Source organism: Oreochromis aureus, linkage group 10 (assembly GCF_013358895.1).
Source record: "Oreochromis aureus strain Israel breed Guangdong linkage group 10, ZZ_aureus, whole genome shotgun sequence".
Lineage (NCBI taxonomy): Eukaryota > Metazoa > Chordata > Actinopteri > Cichliformes > Cichlidae > Oreochromis > Oreochromis aureus.
Genome location: NC_052951.1, coordinates 16,784,660 through 16,808,566, shown reverse-complemented (window position 1 = coordinate 16,808,566; position 23,907 = coordinate 16,784,660). Strand labels below are relative to the sequence as shown.

Here is a 23,907-nt window from a genome sequence, read left to right as displayed (position 1 = left end):
TTTACTGGTCTATGTTCATAGAAACAAAAACATATAGTGGAGGAAGTAATTATTTGATGCCCTGCTGAATTTGTAACTTTGCTTACTTATAGGGAAATGAACCCTCTCTCATTTTTATAGTAGTTGATAAAATATCAATTAAAACTCCAGAAAACACACATTACATAAAAGTTGGTAATTTATTTGCATGTCTTTGAGCGAAAAAAGTATTTGATCTCCAAGCAAAACATGACTTAAAGCTTGGTGCAAAAACCATTGTTGGCAAGCACAGCAGTAAGATGTTTCTTGCAGTTGGTCATCAGGTTTGCACATATCTCAGGAGGGATTTTGGCTCACTCCTCTTTACTGATACTCCCTTAATCCTTCAGGTTTCTTGGCAGCCACTTGGCAACTTGAAGCTCCAGGTCTGGAGACCCTAATGTGGTTCTTCTTCAGGCCACTCCTTTGTTGCTGAAAAAAAATCCATCACTAACCCATCTTCAGTGTTCTGGCTGAGGGTAGGAGGTTCTCGTCCAAGATTTTACACTACATTCCCCCGTCACTGGTCCCTCAATGCGGTGAAGTCATCGTATAACTTGAACAGAAAATCAACCCCAAAGCATAATGGTTCCACCTCTGTGGACTTGACTGAGGGGATTGTGTTTTTGAGTCACACTCTGCAGTTCTCTTCCATCAAACATGATGTGTCAAGTTGATTGCAAGCTGATCGAGTAGAGCTCGATTTTGGTTTAATCTGACCATAGTACTTTCCCACAACAATTCTCTGAATCGTTTAGGTGTTCACTGACAAACTTGAGTTGGGCCTGTACATGCGCCTTCTTAAACAGGGGGACCCTGCGGGCGCTTCAACATTTCAATCCAGTTATTCATGTTATACAGCAAAACATGTTACCAGTGGTATTCTTGGTGGCTGTGGTCCAAACTGCCTTCAGATCATGAAGCTGCTCGCTTGCAGTTTGGGCTCCGTCACATTTCTCATAATCATCCTCACCCCATGAGGCAAGGCCTTGCATTGCATCACCAGACGGAGGGCGGCTGATAGCCATTTTATACTTCTTTCATTTCCAAAGAATCACACCAACAGTCACCATCTCACCAAGCTTCTTGATGATGGTCTTCTGGTCTATCCCAGTCTTTTGCCCCTCTACAGTCTGGTCCCGAAGTCCTTTGGTCTTACCCATGATGGGGGAGAGGTTGGAAGATATTTATGCTGTGAACGGTGTGATTTATACACATAATGAGTTGAGATCAGTACTATCTCTATTTAATTGACTGATTAATTGATTAACTGTAATCTATGTGCCACGTGGGCACACAACCAATTGGTGGGAGCCAGTATTCTCGCTGGGTTGTTGGGGATCAAATACTTATTTCACTCAGTGACATGAAAATCAATTTTTATATAATGTGTTTTGGTTCTAGATTCCTGGTTGATATTCTGTCTCTCACCATTAAAGTGAAACTACCATAAAAATTAGGGACTATTTCCCCCACTGTACTAGTAATTTTCCATTTGCTATCACAGACTTAAGAGCTTATTTGGACTGATGAGCAATAAGTTAAAGTAGCTCAGTTAGCAGCTGACCTGTAAGCACACACATTGTTAAATCACCTTCCTAGGCAAAGTAGGAACGATTAAGAAGGAAAAAATGGCACAATTATGACTGTCAGTGAAATGAGTTAGGCTCCACAATGTCTGTAGGGAAAAATGTTTTAAATGCTCCCCTGGGAAGCAGTAAAATAAAAGTGCAATTTGTGATTTCTTAGATTGAAGACTATGTTTCATCTGACAAGGGTATATAATTGAAATACAATTGAATAGAGAGAAAGTGAAATCTGATTGGCTGAGAGCGAAAGCGACACTCCACAAATGTGCCCACTTCCCTCCCTCCATCCTCTTCCTTCACTTCCTGCAGTGGCAGTTCTCCGCTGCTGGTTGGTTTGTAAACATGGCGACTGCTGGTACATCTGGAGATGACCTGAGGAAAGAGCTGACATGTGCTATTTGTTTGGACTTCTTCAAGGACCCCGTCATTCTGAAATGCGGCCATAATTTCTGCCGCTTTTGCATCTGTATGCACTGGGATGAAAATGGCGGAGACTATGGGTATCAGTGTCCTCAGTGCCGAACGGTAAGTTAATACATTATATACGCCTTTTTGTTTTTCTTTTTTGACCCTCGTCTGAAGGCAAATACAATAACACGGCGGTGCCAGTGTTTCTTCGAAGGTCTTTTTTTCTCTTATAAATATCTACGAGGACTAACACCGCGTGTTTGGCTACTGTTTCTAATAAAATAACGGTTACCTACGCAGTGCATTTTGCAGTTGCTATGATAGCTGGTTGTTGTTGTGGTTTTTTTCCTCCTTCCCTTAGCTAACGATAGTCAACCTGTCAACACTTGGCAGGTTAAAAGCTTAGCTCCAATAAAAATGATATGATGTACGCAACCTTGTGCTTGGTTAGTCGTCCTTAGCTTCTTTCTTTATTCCGTCAGGTGTTCAACAAGAGGACTTTCACTAAGAACTATCTGGTGCAGAACTTGGTGGCCAAACTGGATGATCTGGAGTGCCTGGGTGCTTGTCCTGCCCCCTCCAAGCCTGTGAAATTTGGTGAAAAGTGTGAGCATCATGGTGAAGAGCTGAAACTCTACTGCCAGACCGATAAGAGGCCTATCTGTGTTGTCTGCAGGGAATCTAGATCACACAGGTTGGGTTTTTTTGTTTTTTGTTTTTTATGATTGACTTTACAAATGTCGCACCACAGCTCTGTGCCCTGAAAAGATTTTATTAATGTGAGATATTAGTAGTACACTGGACAGTACGAACCAGATTTTTAAATAATAAGGGGCGATGTAAAAAGCACCATTTATGTCTTATCTTTTGTCTGCCATGCTTAATGGTATTACCTTAATATTAGCAGAATAATTTCACATTTTTACTTTTAGTTTGTAGCTTTGTGGGGGGTTGTTTTGTTTTTGCATCCTGTATAGCCTAAATAACTTGCAAGCATTTACTAATGCAGCCATTATCATTGGAAATTGGGACCCATAGCATGGGTCGCGCCAAGCTTGGGAAGCACTGCAGTATATCTTCTTTCATTTCATAGTAAGATCCCAGGCATAAATGTAACAGGAGTGTTGTAGAATGAGATTTTTGGCACTGATGTACCCAAGACACATTTGGAATAGAATATGATTCAACTTTATGGTCACTGCACACATCACAGGTACAAGGCAACGAAATTTGGAAGCATCATTGTGAATGCCTAGTGTACGAGTGTCCATCTGTGAATTCACTTTAGTTTGAGACCAGTATTGAGGAGGGGCAGCCACACAGTGTGCAGTGACCTCAGCAAGACATTGAGCGACTTATAGCAAGGGCAGACAAAGTGGGTGGGGCTCACACATAGATTATATAGAGGATGTACCTCTGAAAAGTGAAGCCAATGCAAAAGTGCTTTAAACATGCTTTATTTAAATATGCACTGGGGCATGTTGGTTATGGTTCTAAAAGACTTCCCATCTTTTGGAGCTCTATAGGGAAAACTGCCCTCTGCCACAACTGTTAATCATTTTCTCCTGCATTTATGGGTTTGGTTGCTCAATTCAGGTCATACTGTAGGAGAAACAAATTTCTTTCAGTACATTTAAGTGTAGGAAATGCTGATTACCCAAAATAAGTTCACTTGCTAATAGAGCTGGGCGATAGGGCGATAGAACGATAACGATATGTATTGCGAAATAACTTTTTCTCGATAGAAAAATTAAACTATCGCGATAGGCCTCATCTCTCTTGCGCTTTAAAAAAAAAAAAGGAAAAAAACAGAACAGCCAATCCAAATTAAGTAGCGCAGAGCCGAACCAGCGTCACGTCAGCGTCACGTCACGTGACTTGTTATGTACAGCACAAGTGCCAAGCCGCACGTCTGTATTTGTTTGGGAAGCAGCCAGCCGCCGTGCCACCCGGGTAATGGAGGAAATGAGTGTGCCGACTAGAGAAAAATCAACCGAGAGCGTGACCGAAGGTTATCGAAGAGAAAACAGATGATGGTTCCAATGCCGGAGAGATTGTCGAACGGAAGGGCCATAGAAGTTTCTTAGTGTGAAGGTATTTCAGCTATTTCAAGTCTGACAAAAAACAGAGTAGCGCGCACTGTAAATTGTGCCGAAAGCAAGTCTGGAAATACAATAAACCGGTGCATGCTCAGTCTCTGACTGAAAGCGCTAATTTGTCATTCGGCTTTTGTCATTCGGCTTTTGTCAGACTAAAGTAACTGTTAAAACTTTTTGAAAAGCTAAGCTATACAACAAGGAGAGATTGAGAATTTCCTTTTAGTTCTCAGTTTATTTGATATTGACAAAAGTTAGTCAATTTTGTCTGTTCTTCTGTAAAACAAACTAAGATTTATTTTTTTTAGAATTAATATTTTGTTTCTAAGTGGAATTGACAATTTAGTAGTCTGTTTTGTTTGTTCTATTTTGAAACTTAAACGCTTTAGTGGCTGCCTTTTGTGTAGTTTGCAATATTTGCCTTTATTTATCTGAAAAAGACTCATGTTCCTTAAGTACATCTACCCTGTTGAACTTATTATGGGAAATAAATATTTAAATCAAAACAAGCTGCTGATTATTTCAAATATAGTTATTTGGCTTATATCGTGATATATATCGTTATCGCCTGAAATGGAAAAAAAACATATCGTGATATGAAAAAATTTTATATCGCCCAGCTCTACTTGCTAATAACTTGTCAATGAGCATGTGGTGGTACCTAGGCAACCAGAGCCTGGAAAGTCTACTAGTCAACTACAAAGTGTCTGCAAAAAAGCAACTTTAAAAAAGTATCTTTTTATCTTCAAATAACTGTTCAGAACTTTGTTTGAAAGCGCTTTATAAACAAAGTTGTTATTATAAACAAATCGGGGATGAGTGCATTGGTGCTTATGTGGACATGCCTTTAGCTGACCAAATTTAAATTGTTTGCTCAGCAAAACAATATTTCAGAACTAGCATTGGTCATGGCTTTTAACTGTATCCTAGAAACTGATTTGCAAGCATTTGCATCTTTATTTGTTTCTCAAATTTTGCTTGGCATGTCAAACAGAAGCTGATGGTGTGAAATGGTACAAACATGATAAATGGTGACTACTTTGCTCACTGGGCAGGTGAGGGGTTACTGGTTCAAATTGCCAAATCGTACATGCATAGCTACCCTCTGCAGCCACTCCCTTGTCACAAGGGGTTGCTAAGGAAAAGATGAGAGAAGTGCACCTCTGTAGCTCTACATTTAGACTGTCTCAACTAGCTTAATACTCAAAGTTCCTGACCTCACCATTCTCTTAACTAAATGCATTGTGAAGCAGTAATCTTTCAGGCTTCGGTTGTCCTAACTTAGAAGGAACTTGGTGCTCATTCTACAACACTGGTCCAATCTGTTAAATGCTAAGCAAATGCATACAAAACCTGGATATTTTGCAGGGGTCACCTTTTGAAAACCTCCAGGTGTACAAATACAGATGCTCACTTACAAAAGCTTAAATATGGTATGAGCCGATGGTCATCTTATGCCCATGAGACAAATGACCTCAGATCTTGTTTTCTAAAAAAAACTGATCTGGGTTTTGTTTTGATCAGTCCCAGAAAAGGCTTCACTGTGACTTTTTAGAGAAACCTTCCAGATGGACCTACCCTAAACAGAAAATATTTGATGTGCCAAATTTCTGTTGCACTTCAGAAATCTGCCTCACACACACACACACAAATGCACACACACATATGATCACACACACACAAGCTAAGATTCATACAAATGTGTACTTTTTTTGCCCTCATGAGTGTTGTTGTTTGTTTGTGTGTTCAGTGTGAACGGCAGGGTTTTTTTTTTTCTGGCCTTCCATTGCATACATGTGAATCAAGCAACAGCTGCATGCTTCAATCCACACAAATATGAAGCAAATGCATACATCCAAACCTGAATAAATGCCGATCATTTTTGCAGTTTAGGTCACAAATCTGGTCATTTTACCTTTTGAAAACCTTCCTGTGTGTACAAATATCTAAGAACTACCCGCAACTCCTCTCTTGCTCACTTACAAAACCTTAAATATGTGTGGCCGAATTGCCGATACTCACAGATCACATCTTATGCCCATGTGGGGCTTTGAGACAAATTTAACGCTACCAGCTACAGATCCACAAATATAAGCTATGTTCAAATCCCAGTGTAAAAACTGGGACATCTGGCCTTGGGAGAGTTGATTCCTCAAGCATTTGCTGCCGGATACTGATGGTGTTGTGTTTTTTCTGGCAAATAAACAGAACAGCTGGTAATCCCAATTTGGACAAGAAATAGTTCTGGTTTTGGACTAATTACAGACCCTACACACTAGCCTGCCACATTCTGAAGTGTTAAGGATAATTAATTAAGCTAACATCAATGTTGGCCTGATTTCATTAGAGAATGCTCAGATTAACATAAAGGGTTTATTCCACTTTACCTCGACTATATCTGTATTCAAAATATGGAGCATATACTTACTGCAGAGGATGATCCAGTGATGTAGGACCATGGTGTTCCCCCATCTGCAGCTGAGCATGGACTTTTTCCAGCAGAAAGACGTCCAGCAGAAACAAAACATCAATCACAGCAACTGTATAAAATTACAATTATTTAAACTTCCGCTTAAGTATATTAACCCTTTTTGCCAATGGTATACCTTTTGCTACCTTTGTAGGACTTCTCTGTAATTAGTTTAATCAATTGAACGTGTTTGTTCTGGGAAAGATACTGCAGACTGGACATTGAATCTTTCTGAAGTTTGCTGCGGATACTTGATGGTAACAAAGGCGCTTGTTCAGATATCGAGTGTCTGGCAGAACACTATTGATGGAGGACATTGAACATGAAACATCTACCAATTTTTTGCCTCAACCACGTCATAACATAGTTCTGGTTGATTGGAGCTGGCTCTTCACCCTGACCTGTCTTGCTTGCAGAACTAAAGAAACAAGCTTTTACACACGCACACTACGGTCAGCTATTCAAAAACCCCACAAAGTTTGCTGGCTGGTCGACATAGTAGCTAATGAGTGATAAGGCAGGGCTGTGAGTACTCTGTGTCCATCAATGTGCCTTATTGAACACAATATGGGTGAAAGCCAAAAAGATCTTAGAAAAACTCATTTCACATGTCTCTGCAATAGGATAAGATCTTGGAGAAGAATGAAAAAGCATTGAGAGACCTGGTGACCAGTGATGGACATTTTGACCAACTGTAAAATTGGAAGCAGTTTTCTGCACTAACAAAAACCTACCATCTTCATCTCATGCGGCCCCCCTGGCGCCAGCTGGATGCTCAAGGCAAAAGCTGACGGGAATAACAAAAATTCTCCTTAGATAACAAGACTGACTCTCTCCCCCCTCCTTCAAGGCCACCCGTGTCATCTGGATTGTTGACTTTGAACAACCGGGTGACACACTTTCTCTCAGCACAGAACACTACACTCCCCATGTACACTGACACAGACCTTCAAAGCTTATGTGTGGGTTCTATGTTGTGTGATGTGCTGATTCATGTGCTATGTGCTGGGGGGGTTGTGTTTTGAAACTGATCTTCCTCTTGGAGCTCAGTCTGGGGGGAGTTCTCCCCTTTTTCCGTCTTCCATCATGTTGTGCATTTTCCATTGTTATACCTCTCTGACCTTCCCCATGTAATGCATGTATGGTCAGAAGGGTAAGATGGCGCTGGCAGCCTTAACCCAATTTCCCTCGGTATGAATAAAGTATTATTAATCAATTTGTACACACAGAAAATTTTACCTTTCGAAAACTTATTAGATTTGTGAGCTCAACTTCACTGTGCATAACTGATCAGTATTTATTTATATTTTATTTATTGAAGCACATGTTCATGAGTCCATAAGTTACACACAACATTGCACACATTTGTAAAGCTTAATTTATGCTTGTGGATCATATCATACACTTTTGCAACCCTCTTGAGGCAAATTTGTCTCCATATTGATGTCATATCCTTCACTTTTGTAATCTCTGTGACCTGATGTGAAATAATGTTAATTGATCAAAGTGAAAGATGACTGAAACATAAAACTGAGGATTGTGGCTAGTTCCTGTCTTAGGGGTATTTACATGTAACTTTTTAAACATTATTCATAACTAAAAGGACTCGCTGAAAATTTTCAACCATTCTAATCCACTATGAGAGGTTCTGAAACTGCTATTTTTCTGTCATAGCAGTTTCCCAGTTAATTCAAACAACAAGAAAAAAAACTCTTATAAAGGAGACAGTATGCAAAACAGATCACATGAATTGTGTTTATTTGTTCCTTTTTATTCTCAGCTGAGGAATTATGTAAAATAACATTTGCTCTGTTGAATAATATATTGTGGAAAGTTAATCAATTGGGATTTGTGAGAAACACAATCTAAACATCTGTCTGAAAGGAAGTTCTAGATGACACAGTGAGTCCAATGTTTATTTATTTTTGATTGCAACAAATTGTTCTGTAACATGCTTATTGGTTTGTTTCAGACACCATGATGTGGCACCAGTGCCAGAAGTTGTGAATGACATGAAGGTAGCAGTAGTGTTCCTTTTATTTATTTTTAGTCTCCTATTTTGTATTGGTAACCCAGACTCTTATTTACTGCAGCTCTAGTATTTGCACTGTTGCCCTGATTTCCTGACTACATGTCTTCCTGTACATTTGTTACAGATGGAATTGAAACTGAGGCTAATGGAGCTCAACTGGCAGAAGTCTCAATGTGTAAAAGTCGTTACGGCTGATGAGCTCACAAAAAGTGAACTGAGGGTATGGAATGACCATTCTTGCTTGCTCTTTTTGTGAACTTGGTGTTTGTTCAAGTGGCCATGTTTGCATATTGCATGCAAACATTCAGTTGTACATGGTGAAATTTTAGTGGACTGCTGAACATGCATTTCTTGAGCATTCATCTTAAAGTTATGTTAACATTATAGTTCTGGTCAGTCAATATTGGGGCTTTTTTTTTTTTTTTTTTTTTTTTTTCTTTTTTTTTGGTGGGGGGTAAGAGCCTTGTCAGGATGACTCTAGCAGATTCTCAGTTCTGTTTTATTCCGCTTTGCTCAGGCTGACATGCTTGTTTGCACAAATGACTCTGCCATATTATTTGGAAATGCATGGTCACATTTAAAAGATGACTTAAACCGCAGATCGTGTGTCATTCATAGTTTAAACCAACCGTGTTGTTTGTGGTGGGCTTCACTAGAACTGTAATGTGACACGTTTATCTTAAACTTTTCTTTTGCTCTAGTTGAAAAAGCAGAGACTCAAGGAAAAGATTGAAGCAGACGTCGGTGCCTTGGTCCAGTTTTTGCTGGATGAGAGGGACTCGCTGCTTGAGAGCCTGGACGCTGAGGAAGTGGCCACCATGGCTGTTATAGATGACAACTTGAAGACTGTGGAAACGGAAGCAGCAGCCGTGGACAAAGCTATAGCAGCTATCCACAGCCAGATCAATGGAAAAACTAACTTTGAGGTCAGTTGACTTCAAAGGTTAACTTGTAAGTTGTCAGACCATGGCTATGGCATAAGAGTTGCATAACGATATTGCTGCGTCCCCCATCCCAACCCCTTCTGCTGTGCTTCAAAAAGGATAAAGCAGTATTCTTAAGAATGAGAATGTCTTAAATACAGCTTTAGCAGGCTGCACTATTGCCTTTACCTTTTTGTGTTAATGCAATCATGCTGTCTGAAAATGACAAACATGCCCTTTAAACTGTACACAAAAGTGAAAATGCTTGTTTATAACTGGGTTATAATCATACATTTTAAAGCTGAAATAACAGCACAGCCATTGTCTTTAGGTTGACAATGGGATGGGAAAATTTGGTGCACAGACTTGTAGTTATAAAATTAGACCTAGGAACACGCCCCTAGTCAACCAGAGTGGCCTTAAATACTGTTTACTGTAGATACTCAGGAACCCAAATTGTTGTATTTAAATGTCACATGGGCAGTCAAACGTGACGTAAAAACCCACCAGCAAATAGCCGCCATCATCCAACATTCTTTATTTTGACAAGCTTCTCTAAATTACCATTAAAAGCAGAGTTGCTGTGGACGTGAGCACACTGCATGGCCATTCATCATGCAAAGACGAACGGTCATGAAACTGGTCTGATTTCATATTCTTATGAAATGACTTTAAATATTAATTTGTGGTAAACTGCAGACACCCTGATGACAGTTTAGCACTGTGCACTAAGGATTAAGGATCAAAGCATCCTTAAAATGGCATATGGGCACATGGGGCTGCTCAAAGCAACAGAAATGTTATGAAACTTGTTTGTTAGGGTTTGAATTATACATTAAACAAATTAAGTCTTTTCTTTCTTTTCTTCCCCCCCTGCAATAGAGCCTTGCTGAGACATTTAATGAGTAAGTAGCTTTTTGTTCATTTATTACAAAATGCTTTACAAAAACCCAGTGTGTTAATTTCCATGTTTCTTCTGCAGAGTTGTACAGTGCAAGCCTTTCACCTCTTTGGAGCCAGTTAACTGTCCAACAGAATTTACAGACTTCTCAGGGCCCTTTCAGCTCATCATGTGGAAAAAGATGATGCATGTGCTGCACACCAGTAAGTTGAAGAATCATGCACTGTCAGTGCTTAAGAGATGCTATTTGAAGTGTAAGACTGATTTTAGGCATGAGGTCGGGCATTTTAAGCCTGAAGCTTGCTGAATGGTGAATATATTAAAGTCTCTAAAGAAACCGCAGTAATGTAGGTTAACTTTTCTGCATGCTTTCTTTTTGAAACGAACTTGGGTTACTGTCTAATAGGGCTGCAACTAATGATTATTTTTGATAGTTGACTAATCTAATTTTTTTTTCTTTGATAAGTCTGTTATCAATGATTATTTTAATCACTCTTATCTCTGCTTCCTGTGGGCAAACCTGTTGTTCTACGCTCCAGTACCTCACCTGCTCAAGTCTGCCCACCTATGTCCCACAGCGAATAAAAATAATGATCCAGGAAACATATGAATCTGAAAATGATTAAATGTATTTTTAACATTACTAAATAAATCAAAACATTAACAAAAATAAAATGCTAGTAGTATGTGCAAATGGGAAACTGTCCATTAGTTCAAATAAATGGCCTGTACTTGTCCCCAAAGCGCTTTACTCATCCACACATTCACACACTGGTGATGGCAAGCTATGTTGTAGCCACAGCCACCCTGGGGCGCACTGACAGAGGCGAGGCTGCCGGACACTGGCGCCACCAGGCCCTCTGACCACCACCAGTAGGCAACGGGTGAAGTGTCTTGCCCAAGGACACAACGACCGAGACTGTCCAAGCTGGGGTTTGAACCGGCAATCTTCCGATTCCAAGGCGAGCTCCCAACTCTTGAGCCACGATCGCCCCCGGATTTAATTCTAAATAAAGCTTAGAATTAAATCAAACTTTATTTTCTGTCAAAATGACAAGTATCCAAAGTTTACAAATGATTCAGTTAATGAATTGAAGATTGCAGTGGACATGATCTGGAGTGAGGCTTGCTCTCATCTTTGAGGTGATGTTCCCAGCTGCTGATAATCATACTGAAGAGGCTCTATGTCATGACTCCAGCCATTTGGGGTGCATGAGCCTCTTTACTAAGGGAATTCTAAGGGCAGTTTGTCTACCAAGTGTGTGCTCTTTTAATCTTTTCAAAATGTAGTACCAGGTCAGCTTAAGACTAATGTCATTTAATCTGTCATGGCGTCTCCATAGTGCCCCAGAACCTCACCTTGGACCCAGACACCGCTCACCCGAACCTGCTTATCTCGGACTTTGACACCAAAGTGGAGGAGGGCCGTGTCCGCAGCCAGGAGCCAGACCTGCCTGCCCGCTTCAATCGGTTCTGTGGCGTCCTCTCCACAGCCCAGTATGCCAGTGGCCAGCACTACTGGGAGGTGGATGTGAGGGACAAAGGTGTGTGGTACCTGGGAGTGACCACAGAGTGCAGCAACAGGAAGGGCTTCGTCAGCCTCACCCCCTCCGCAGGATACTGGAGCCTGTGTCTGCAGGACCGGCTGTACGCCAATGGGGAGGACGGACGCATTCCAGTTGCCGACTACTGGAATTCTCCTCGCGTGGGTGTGTACCTGGACTATGACAACGGGCGTCTTAGCTTCTATGATGCTGTAACAATGAAGAGGCTGTACATGTTTGACACCTGCTTTGAGGAGCCCGTCTACCCTTTCTTCAGCCCAGGGAAAAATGACCCAGGCAGCAGACTGCAAATATGCCACTATTACTGAGAGGTTAAACGAGTTTAACTCTAACGCCTGAGTGTGTTCATTTCTGCCTGTTGGCAAGGCTTTATCTCATAGATCAGGCTGGAGTGATAGGCTGATGTTGACCCTTGAAGTCATGTACTGTATGCTTTTGAGTTGTCTTACTGGTTTTTAGAAAGTACATTTTACATTGAATAAAAAGTACCAGGTGTACACAAATTTGGTAGTTTTCAACTTGGACACACACTGTAGGCTCATACCTCTGACTCCTTTGGCTGGGGGTTTGGAGAGGTGCTTTGCTGTTCATCACTGTGTCTGCTGGGTTGCAGATGCCTCGGATGCTCTTGTTGTTCAGAGCTGTTATCCCGTTAACAACAACTATGCCATACTACTACTATAAAAGCTCACTATTAGAAGGGTCGGTGGTGAAGCATTGTCTGGTATAGTTTGAATGTCTGTAGTTATCATGGTAAACATTCCCTCATCAATATGAGACTGAACACTCAATTTTGTCCATATTGTACTGATTTCAGCTCACAATTAGACTTCCAGGAATGAATGGAAGTGGCAACATCCATCAGTACAAATCATTTTATCACAAACCTTTTAATCACTTGCGTTTTTATCATCTTATATAAAATTAGTCACACACTTGCCATTTTTGGACTTTTCCTCTGTATATTGCTGAGTTGCGTCTTTCTTGCAGCTTATTTTTGATGCTGCAATTTTTTTTTTATTTATTTATTTTTTAAATTTGTTTCCCCCCTGGTGTTGAAAGCAAATCAGTTTCAGTCCGTGTTGGTATTGATCTGGATAGAAGGCAAAACGACCACAGTATTCTAACTGCAGCTCAGCAAGCATTAGCTGTTGCATACACTTGCGTGCACACTTGTTGTTTGTCATGACAAAATTGGGGAAACTCATGGACTGGAAAGACTGACCTAAAAGGGAGAGGAGGAAAAAACCTACACAATACTAATTTATTTTTTTTTTTTTTATTTTTTTTGTCATAAACAGAATTTTGTTTTCAAGTCATCACCATTGTATTTTAAGTCTTACTGTCCCATTTAACTTTTTTTTTTTTTTTTTTTTAATGGTCTCATTTAAAACGCACCATGTGATCACTGACAGTATTTGAGAATGGCAGCCCTATTCTATTTTGTTGATCTGCCATCACACGTTGGGACTGAAACTCTACTCTTTAACTTTGAGTATTTGCTGGTAAATGTTGTCTCAGATGGTGTATCTCATTCAATACATACTTTTTATTGCTGAAATGTATTGAATTTTTTTTTTTTTTGGGGGGACTTCTATTAATGTGCTTGGTGTTTCTCACATTAGGATTAAAAGAGGCAAAGTGTATTTGTGACTTGTAAGTCTGTCATTCATTTAAAACACTTTGTATTTAGACAATGCAGTGAAATTAGAAAAGTAGTATTGCAACTTCTTCCGCAATTTCCTTTAAACTGAACTTGGTATCTTTGCTATAAGGTTACTAAAGATCAAAAACAAGACAAGTCTCTGCAATCTAGTATTTCCTGCTGCACTTGAGCTCGTTGTCTTGTTACATGCCTCAGTTTTTGCCATGCTTTAGCTGTCAGACAGATGGCCTTACGTTGAACTCTAGAATACTTTGGGTTAAACTTTAGGTGTCCAAATGTGGTGGGCTTTGTTTTTTGTTTTTTGAAAACTTGTCCTGAATGTTTTCCAGTTGCATATATCTTTCATTACAGAATGATACACACTTGAACTTGTTTGGAAATGACCTAACAGACTCTCCAGACTTTCAAAACTTTTGTATGTCTTCAATTAGATGCTACCTGACACCTTAATTCCTATGAAAGCATTAAGTGTGTACTTATGTTTTCCACATGCTGTTCCTGTGGTTGGGTGTAATTTTTGTTAAATGCCATGGTGTAAGGCCACATTTTGTAGTTTATCTGAGGTTTTACTTTTAAGACTTCACCTTTTGAATTTAAAGAAGTTGTACTTTTGTTTACCATGACTGTGTAGTTTTGATCGGCTTTCATTTACGCTGAGAGTTATTACATCCAGCTGTTAAAAATGCTAATAGCTTTGGTTCATTCTACTAACAAAAACAGGCTGCTTGCTATTTGCCCCAATGTTTTCATCCTTCCATTCCCTAATCTTGAAATTGGGTGTGGTCTTGCTAATTTCATACTGCAAGAACATTTAAGGAAGAGGTGAGAAGGCTGTTCTTATTGTGTCCTCCTTTCTTTGATAATGACTGACTTGTTCTTGACTCCTTAAAATAATTTGGGTTTAATGACGGGCCATACAAATGACCATTGTGTTCCAGTTGGCAATCAGATGCATACTTGCAGTAATACTTCAGAGAACCATTGTTGATTAAAGTTTTCTTCTGGCAGGGTTTTATTCAATTAAGCTGATTTAAAAAAAAAAATAAAAAAAATAAAATTTGGCCACAGTGAATGAATATTAACCTATAACCTTTTTTTTTTTTTTTTTTTTTTTTTTTTTGTAAACAAAACTTTACCAGAAAATTTTTTAAATCTAAGGTTGGCTTAAAACTATTTATACACTGCACCACTGAATGCCTGGTGTGTAGCAAACACTTGTTATACACCTGGGATCTTCCTCAGCAGAGGAGACTGATTCATCAAATGCTTAAATATTATTGGCTGCTGGGGTGTCTTGCAAGAAACTGGAAAGGCCGGGCTGTTATGACTCCTTTGATTTATACAAAGGTCTCTAGAGAGAGGCTTCGTGTCAGTGTATTGTAAATGTGTTTTATAAAGTATTAAGTAACATTTTTCTGTGCAAAAAAGCCTTAAGACATGAGAATCATATTATCAAGTCCCAACGATGTCGAGCCAAGATGCAGGCAAGTGCCCTTTTATCTTATTTGACAATAGAATAATAGAAAAAGAGGACATCAGGAAAAAAAACAACTGGCATGACTGAGTGCGTAATCTTTAGTAGGCAAAGTAGGCACGAAGAGAGACGCTGATATCTAATCTGGCCAAGAAACAAAGGAAAACAATTGAAAATTCAGATAAAAGGGCACTTGCCTGCATCTAACCCTAATACATAAACTAAAGTTTAGTTATACAAAGCAGGCAATTTGCACAGTAGTTTAGTCATTCTTTAATTTACAATCATACCTTCTCCGTGATACATGAACGGACTGATTACTTGTAAATGGCCTCTTGTAGTACACAGTTGTATACACAAAGGTTGATGTAATTTTATTAATACTGTATGTGCTTCAGTTTTTCCCCCACATGTCTTTGACAGTTCATAGCAATGACAAAAATAAATACAGTCTAATGAGAAGGGAAGTTTAGCTCAATCTGTCAGTTTTCCAATAAATAGGAAATGCAGATGGAAAATCAGAATGAAAGAGTCAGTACTGGGGGACAGACAGTATTTATAAAACACAGGTGAGAGATGATTTTGTGTCACTGCATATTAGCTGGTGTTGTTTTTGTAAGAGCCACACGCACAAAAAACAAAAACCTCTAAACATTGAACTACAGAGTAAATGAATACAAATCCTGGAAAATCCACAATAAAAGTGCTTGTCAGCTACAACAGGAATATGATTGTAATATACAGTACATGTTCTGATTATGTCAAAATGAACTATACATAGAGGCATATATTACTCTTGCAAACTATATAACTCTCATTATTTGTATTCTGTGCAATGTTCAACAGCAACTTACAACAATAGGTTTTGGCAGAAGGAAACGTCACTGTTTGACCGGGAAGAGTCAAAAACAAAACAGCTTTGAGTGCTACAAGTTACAATGGTATAGCTAGGTTTGGCAAAGAGGAGGAGAAGGTTCAAACCGACCAATTAGAAAAATAATTTGTCAAACAAATTATGTAGAAAAGAAATTTGTAAATAAATAAATTCTTTTGCAAAAAGGAAAAAAAAGAATACAGCAAATAATATGTACTTATTACAACTTTGTTCCACTGATGTTTCATTCATTCAGTTGACAACTACTTGGCGTGACCTTGTTTCTGTTTAAGTGCTGGAATATGTAGGCTATATAGACACCAAATCCATATATATATATATATATATATACATACATGTAAATATGCATATGCACAACTACAGTGAATTGTAGGTATGAATATACGAAAGTGCAAGGACTAGTTACTATTATTTTGTTTTGCTAGAAGGGCTCCGACTTTAGGGTGAAGGGGAGCTGGTTCAGATATTTAGCCTTTTTTTTTTTTAAACTACTGTGCTTTTTGATGCTTGTCTTTGGATCCCAAAATGAAACAACTTGCATATACGTAAACTCATCTTATGGCTAAACAGAAATTAAAAAAAAAAACAATGATAAGAATAATTTTAATTGTGCAGTGATCATGTCAGACTGATAAGGTGCAGAATGAGAATGATAAGCAGTTCCTTTTAAAACAACACATTCCTGAAGTTTCTGCAGAGTTCGCTGATGAATATTGTAAGGCAGTGACAAGAAGATAATTTTCAGAGCACACGAACATGCAACGTTGTTCAAGGAAAGGCCTGAGCATTTTTTTTTTTTTACTCATAAAGCATCATGTTCCTTTCAGGAAACAGGGAATCTTCATTGCGTTGCCTTGTTTGCTGGATACTGGAGTGTTGCCCATCTGCATTGCCAAAACAATTTAAGACTGACAGGCTGTGAAGATACACTTGGGGAATAGAGCTAAAAGGCCTTTGAGCCAGGGGGTTAATTTCCTGTTCATTTTTTCCTGTGGATAGTTGGTTAGTTTTAGGCTCAAAGCCAATCAAAGTAATCTATTATGCTTATACCTAATCTATGTCATTCATACACACACACACACTTCCTTTTTTTTTTTACTGTGACATTGATACTAATAAAAATTTAGCCAAGTGTTTGTGCAAATATTTCCCATGCGCTAAAAGCTCAGGCTTCTAGCTGCCTAAAGCACTCTGTTTCCCTCAATAACTTGACATTTCAAGTTATTAAGCTAAAATTTTTAGATACCCAAATCAAATTATTGATTTTCAGGCACGCAGCTCTGTGAGAAGCACAACACTGCCCATCTGCTGATAAAGCCCATCTCAAACCTCAAACTAAAACAGCTTGTTTCAGACAGAATCATGCAAAGCTACTCTAGTAGAGTCCAAGAATAAAAAAATGAGTTGGAGAGAAGCATTATAGCTCAACTTTATGGACAGTTTAAGTTAGACAAACCAAGAATGACAAAATATAGACATGCCTAATTGATTGTTTAGGTGTTTAGGATGTATGGATATCTGTCTATGGACCTATTTTGCCATGTAACAGCAACGCGACTGTACAAGATGTAGTCATTTAACTTTGCAGGTGTATAGTTGAGCAGAGGCTGTTGAAAGTATGGAGGCATTTCCTGCCCCTATCTCACATTCTTTAAAAAAAAAAACGTGAGTATTTGAAAGTCTCTATATGAGATATGTTTACCTGATTGTTTGTTTTTTAAGATAGAAGTAATCCAAGAACTCACTGCCGTTTCACTAATTATGGTTTCTATTCTTGCAGTAGTTTTTGTGATATCTAGCCAATTTTGTCTCTGAAAACATTAAAATTGCACGTTTTGGAAGTTCGTTGTTAATATCATTCCTTGTTCTTAAACTCTGGACATTAAATCCTTGAAGTATTTACAGACAAAATGAACAGGAAATTAATTTGTGGACATGGAGACTCTGGGAAGCGTGCAGGCATGTTGCAACTTTTTCTCTGCAAGAAATATGTGACATTGATTTTCAAAGCAGGAGTTGGTGGTGGCGGCGACGTCTTCCCCTCAGTCTACTGCAGATATCTGTAAACTTTGAAGCAGTGATTGCCAGAGTCTGCAACAGCCACGTGTCCATCTGAGGTGAGCGCTAGGCCCTGGGGGCCGTACAGCGGGTCTGCCGAAGTGTTAATGTAGGATAAGAAGGACCCCGTGCTGTCAAACACCTGATGCAGGAAAAAAAGGTCAGAATTTTCAGCAATTCTGTCACAACAAAATACAGCAACGGCGTTAAAATTACATCCACATGTAAACTGCAAGCTGCCTCACCTGTATTCTGCTGTTACCCCAGTCAGCTACAATGATGTTTCCATTGGCATCCACAGCCACGCCAGTGGGAGCGTTGAATTGGCCGTTCCCTTCGCCATGAGAGCCGAACTTGAACAGGAACTCCCCATCAGCGCTGTACACCTGAGGCAAAAAGCCAGAAAAGTTTGGTCAGCATCTTCATGTGCACGTCCTCCCTTTAAAATAAAAATCACAGCTAAGGTCGCAAGCTCAGACAGGTCGTCTTTTTTTCTTACCTTCACAGAGTGATTGTGAAAATCGGTCACGATAATTTCATTCTTGTTGTTCACGGCAACAAAATGTGGGCCTGGATGAGGAGACAGAAGCAGGTTATGTTGGTAGTTAAACCAGAGACTGTTTCCTGTTGTTTATGCATTGCCTTCACTGTTAGTAGGCTGACTAAATGTAGTTTTCATCTATAGTTTGTCTAAAGCTGCAATTATAAAATAGGAAACCCTTCTGATTGGACGCGAGTAGTATGTTGTGCTTCTTTTCATGCAACATTTCAAATCAATACTGAAAGTTAAATTATATGGAGAGGCTCAAGGCCTAAATCATTGTTATGCATGCACTGCCCAATCACAGAATATTTATATTGTCTTAGTCATACTGTAAGTGCTTACACTGATGGTTGGGTTACTTGTCCAGTTAACTTATCATTAAGCAGATCTCAAAACTGATTATATTAAACTAGCACAGAATGAGTTATTGGAAACAGTAAAATTCATTGACACTGATCTCTCTTTTCATAGCTGTTTTTCACCAAAAACACAATACACACAACAAACTTATCTTAAAAAAGAATAATTATGATTCATGTAATTATTACAATGGCATGTAATCTCATCTCTGATCATTGTTGCACAGGCACAGCTTCATCCTGCAGGGTTTTTTTTTTTAAACAATCAGAGATCTCAGGAGGTCAGACACATGATCACGGATTTGGGTTAGACAGAGGGCACTGCACTGTGGGATTAAGGTTGCAGCAAGGCCACACTTAGTACTTACTGAAAACTGAGCCAGATTTATTTATGTTTGGGCCAAGTTTTTCTGAGTTGGAAAACAGAAGGAAGAACAGAAAGAAAGAAAGGAAGGAAAAAAAATAGCTAGTCAGAGATAAAGACATCCAAAGAAGAAAAAGCTCAGGGAGGTGCAGGGGGGTGCTGCTGCCTGGCTAATGCAGTAATACCGTGGGAGTTACAGGCACACAGCCAGTGTTGTCTTTAATATTCTTCATGCTGTTTGCTGCTCAGAGCTGACGCTTTAAACTGTGCCTACATTAGTAATGGTGCTCACAATGAGGGTTTTTTTGTTGCTAATACTAAACGATGAAAAACACGTTGCAAACACTTTCAAAATCCTTAATGATTTACTGTCTACTAAAAAAATCCTGTTACTTACACTCAAAAAATATTTACGCATAAAATGAAGACTTGAAGTAATCTGATTACATGTAAATTTTCCATGTAACTACAGTGTACAACATTACATTAATGGAATATGGTCAAACGAAATTTACTCGAATGGTACACATTGAGTTTATACCAACTATATTTCCCTTAATGATTAATTATTTTAATAAATAAACCGTTGATTTTTATGTATTTCACTGTTGTGCAGTCAGATATTTACCTTTGCTATTTTCCTTTAAAGAAATCTAAAAAATGTTATCCTAAATAATGGAAGTGTGTTTTTATTTCTTTCAGTATATTTTAACTCACTTCAATTATTTTGCAAAATATTCAAAATTTCATAACAGATGTTTGCTCGTCTCCTCCCCGTCAGCGGCTGCCTCCTTCTCACCTGCAAACTGTCTGTCAGAAGTCCCTCTGCCTCCAAACTTGGTCACAAGTTTCCCATTGGATTGAAAGATGAAGACGCAGCAAGCCTTGTTGTCCACAGTGATAATGTGTCCGTTCTTATCCACAGCCACACCCTTGGGACCCATGAGCCGGCCTGCACCGATCTTATTCTGTAATGCAGAGAGACAAAAAAGTAGTTTAGTACTTTTTCAAGTTGAAGGCAAATGGTGAGGCAGAAAAACACCAAAGACTATTTTTAATAGATTTTGCACATGAATAACCCTTAAATGAGGCATTTAGTGCTGTTCAGCCAGCACAAACTCAGAGATCTTACCTTAAACTTCCCATCAGGAGAGAAGATGCTGACCCACCGATTGTCATAGTCGGCCACCACAATGTCACCGTTCATGTCAACAGTGACACCCGTCGGTCTTTGCAGCTGCCCTGGAGACCGACCTCTGACCCCAAAGCGCATCTTGAATTGGCCGTCATTGGAGAAAACCTGCAAATGTGTCCATCAAAGCAAACTGTTTAGAGTGTACTGCAGAATACACTCGTCTGAATATCCATGTCAGAATTAATAATTTAAGATTGTCATTTATGCTTAGAAATATTTAATCATTTGCATGCTGATAAAAATCATATCCTTATTAGGTCTGATAAGATTCTGTGTGCACTTGTGTACCATGAGATGACAAGAAGCAGCCTTGACGTTATAATTTCCATTATAGCTGTAGAGACCCGACTGTCTTGTTCGTTATCTCAAAGTGTAAGACTTCACACCTTTAAATGTTCGTTTAAGACATGACCTATTGCATGTTCCTGTTCTTATAATTTAGCGAGACGCTTACAGTACTTCTGCTTTTCTGCATACAGTTTAAGTTCATTGAAAGGTCATATGTCTATGTATGGTATAGCTGGAAACACACACACACACACAGAATACAGACACTGATGTTGTTCAGATGTGCCTGCTTAAGAATGTCACGTGTATTTGTAATTGCATATTCATGAATGATTGCTTGCTGACAATAAAAAGGGCTGTAGCGAAGGAATCAGTCGAAGTTGGTTGAGTTCAGGTGAAGGAATCTTTTCCTCAACTTCGACCGACTTCCCTCGCGAGCCACAAAGACAAAGAGCTCTGTCTTGTTCTGTTTTGTCATGCAGTTTGTTGGTCTTGTGTTCCAGCGGGGTTTGTGCCTAGATAAACCCAACAATCCACTTCTGTGCGATCACTGTGAAACACGTGGCTACACTGCCTCACCTGTATGCACTGGTTGTTGCTGTCAGCCACCACCACTCTGCCATTACTAGAGGCTGAGATCCCCTGGAGATTTGTGAACTCGCCTTTCTCTCTACCCCGAGAACCTGACAGACAAAAAAAAAGGCAAATACTCAAGAAATGTGTCATTTACCATTTTCACCAGTCTTATACACGGTGCACTCATGCCGATCATTTCCCAAAGTATGACATAAGTTTTGTTGGATTCATTTCCTACCTCCCAGGCTTGGGAAAGTTTATGTTTAAAGCGGCAAAAGAGTTCAAAAGTAAATTACAGAAAGTTGCTTGAGTTAAATAATAATCTATCGCAGCATATGAAGAAGTTACAAAACCTTTGAATGCCAGTGACATTTTTTTTATCTCAGCCAAAGCCAAATTATCTACAAAAAAAAAATCTATAAAACAATCAAGCCAGATGAAAGTTTTATTGTGTAGTCTGTTGGTATGAACTGGAAATTGCAACTGCCTGGAGTGGAGTGTGTCAATTTAAAAGCCTGTCTTGTGGGTTAGAAGCTAATAAATGATGACATAAGTATTCTTGATTTGTAACAAAGATAATGTAACTTGTGTAGGACATTATTTGCTTTTCCATGTCTCTCTTACCCACTCTGTAGATGAGCTCATCTTCAATGGGGTTCTCCTTTTTCTTAGTCGTGCTGTACATACTGGAAGGCCGTCGCACTGCCTTCTGCCGTATGTGGCCCCCCGTGCCACTGGGGGACTTCACCCTCCGCTTCACATCGTCTGGAGATTGCGGAACATCTGACGGCTTAACTGCTCGCAGTCGGAAAGGGCTGCCACGTACCGGCTGTCCGTACAGCAGCAATGAAAACGAGTACTCCCCCTCAGAGCGTAACGTGTAGCCCACCTCGTATGTTCCATTCTTATTGTCCGTTATCTCCGTCTCTGCAGCCCGGCTCCCATCAGCGGACGTTATCTCTGCTTTTAAAACAGCGTTTCCTGTCCGCACCAACTCCCCGTCCTGCAGATAGGGTTCACCGAGTCAATTTCCGAACAACACAAATTCTTCAATATGCACATGGCAGCCACTAAAGAAGCACTTTCCACACATGCATGAGAAGCTTATAATAGATTTCTTTTGATAAAAGTAATCCCTGAAAATTGCCTCGGTGACCAGAGTAGCCACCATGAAATAACTTTTGGAAACGGACTCTAATAAATGTTATGAATTTGAATGAAAAGCTAAATATAAATAGCCACACACAAGAAAAGCAAATAAATGTCAGTAAACCCATTAGAGCCAAAGCAAAAAGTAAACGGCTTAATTTACACATATAGCAGAACAATATTATGATAGTAAAGTAATATAATTCAGAGACAGTACTTTGTCTTTTGTTGTCACAGTAATAGTTTGGTGTTGCCCAGTTGCTGCATGGCGGAGGCCCTCTCCTGTGGCCACGGAAGTGTGAGCCACAGCTGCTGTGGTGAGGAGAACACCCAGGTTCTGGATGGAGCGCCGCAGGCCCTCAGTCTCCACCTTGAACACACAGCACATTTGAATTTTTGAGTTTCTTAATACTTTTTATTATTTTTTTTGTCTTTCTGTGTCTGCAGCTGGTAACTACTAACAAGCTAATGGTACTTTACGACTGGGTTTATACATTTGTTTTATTACCCACACCAAGGAGGTAATGTTTTTGTAGCATTGCATGCCTGCTGTTCAATCTGTAAACAGTTAAAAAGTTCTGGGGGTAAAGCAGGGACATGTCCAATGATGTCCAACCGTCCATTAAAACTTAGCTCACATCCATCAGAGTCTTCAAGGTCAACTTAATGATTTATTGGTCGAAAATTGAAAAGAAAGTGTAACTTATGTTTATATATTATTCTTAGAAGTGTGATGTGTATTGTCAGCATATAGAAAATACCATAAAAAGATTTAAACTATCATGCTACATCTGACCTCTGAGCTCTCCTTCAAGGTCAATATATTGATCTGAGGGTCATCTGAGTGCTAACAATGTTATACAGACCTATCTAAAACTGCTATTGTTTATATTGGCAACATTTAGGAAATGATGCTGGTATATGGGGATTGTAAATATCACTTTTGCTGCCCTACAAGCTTCTTTCATTACATTTAAAAAAAGAAAACAAAGAAAACAAAATATAAAAAAAATTCCTGTATAAGAAAACACTGCCCACAGAGTGAGCTGCCTTGGTGGAGATTTGTCCTTTCTGAGTACTGCTTGTTATACATGTAGTCAAATTACAGTCACATGAAAAATAAAAAGTTTAGTCAGGACTCACACAGACCTGCGATGTGACAATGGAGGAGAATCAGTCAAACCACCACAATAAAAACAGAGGTCACAACAGACAGCAGTCGTTACCTGGCAGTCCAGGTGTGCATTCTGATGAGGTTTCTCTGGGAAGTCATGTCTGGCCAGCGCGTTTACCCGCTCACTCATTTGCTTCTGAACCAGCAGCACCTATTCTTACAG

The 23,907-nt window shown here is 39.3% G+C and overlaps 2 protein-coding genes across 7 annotated transcripts in view; one reads left to right on the top strand and one right to left on the bottom strand.

Moving 5' to 3' along the window:
- The first annotated feature begins 1,892 nt into the window (after positions 1-1,892).
- On the top strand, positions 1,893-13,191 carry trim47 (tripartite motif containing 47). The gene is made up of 8 exons (XM_031754087.2): positions 1,893-2,132; positions 2,498-2,709; positions 8,554-8,599; positions 8,738-8,833; positions 9,315-9,539; positions 10,419-10,441; positions 10,519-10,640; positions 11,781-13,191. The coding sequence occupies exons 1-8, from the start codon at positions 1,950-1,952 to the stop codon at positions 12,308-12,310; spliced, it is 1,437 nt and encodes a 478-aa protein (XP_031609947.1). The 5' UTR covers positions 1,893-1,949; the 3' UTR covers positions 12,311-13,191.
- Positions 13,192-15,229: 2,038 nt separating this feature from the next.
- Positions 15,230-23,907, bottom strand: part of trim3b (tripartite motif containing 3b) — a 31,807-nt gene continuing 23,129 nt past the window's right edge. For all 6 annotated transcript variants that reach the window (XM_039618866.1, XM_039618867.1, XM_039618869.1 and 3 more), the window contains 9 exons: positions 23,797-23,895; positions 22,788-22,940; positions 22,046-22,424; positions 21,425-21,528; positions 20,495-20,662; positions 20,162-20,330; positions 18,595-18,665; positions 18,341-18,481; positions 15,230-18,237 (listed from right to left, as the gene is read on the bottom strand). In XM_039618866.1, coding sequence (XP_039474800.1) covers positions 18,085-18,237; positions 18,341-18,481; positions 18,595-18,665; positions 20,162-20,330; positions 20,495-20,662; positions 21,425-21,528; positions 22,046-22,424; positions 22,788-22,940; positions 23,797-23,895 — 1,437 coding nt within the window. In that variant the 3' untranslated portion in view covers positions 15,230-18,084. The remainder of the gene's footprint in view (positions 18,238-18,340; positions 18,482-18,594; positions 18,666-20,161; positions 20,331-20,494; positions 20,663-21,424; positions 21,529-22,045; positions 22,425-22,787; positions 22,941-23,796; positions 23,896-23,907) is intronic.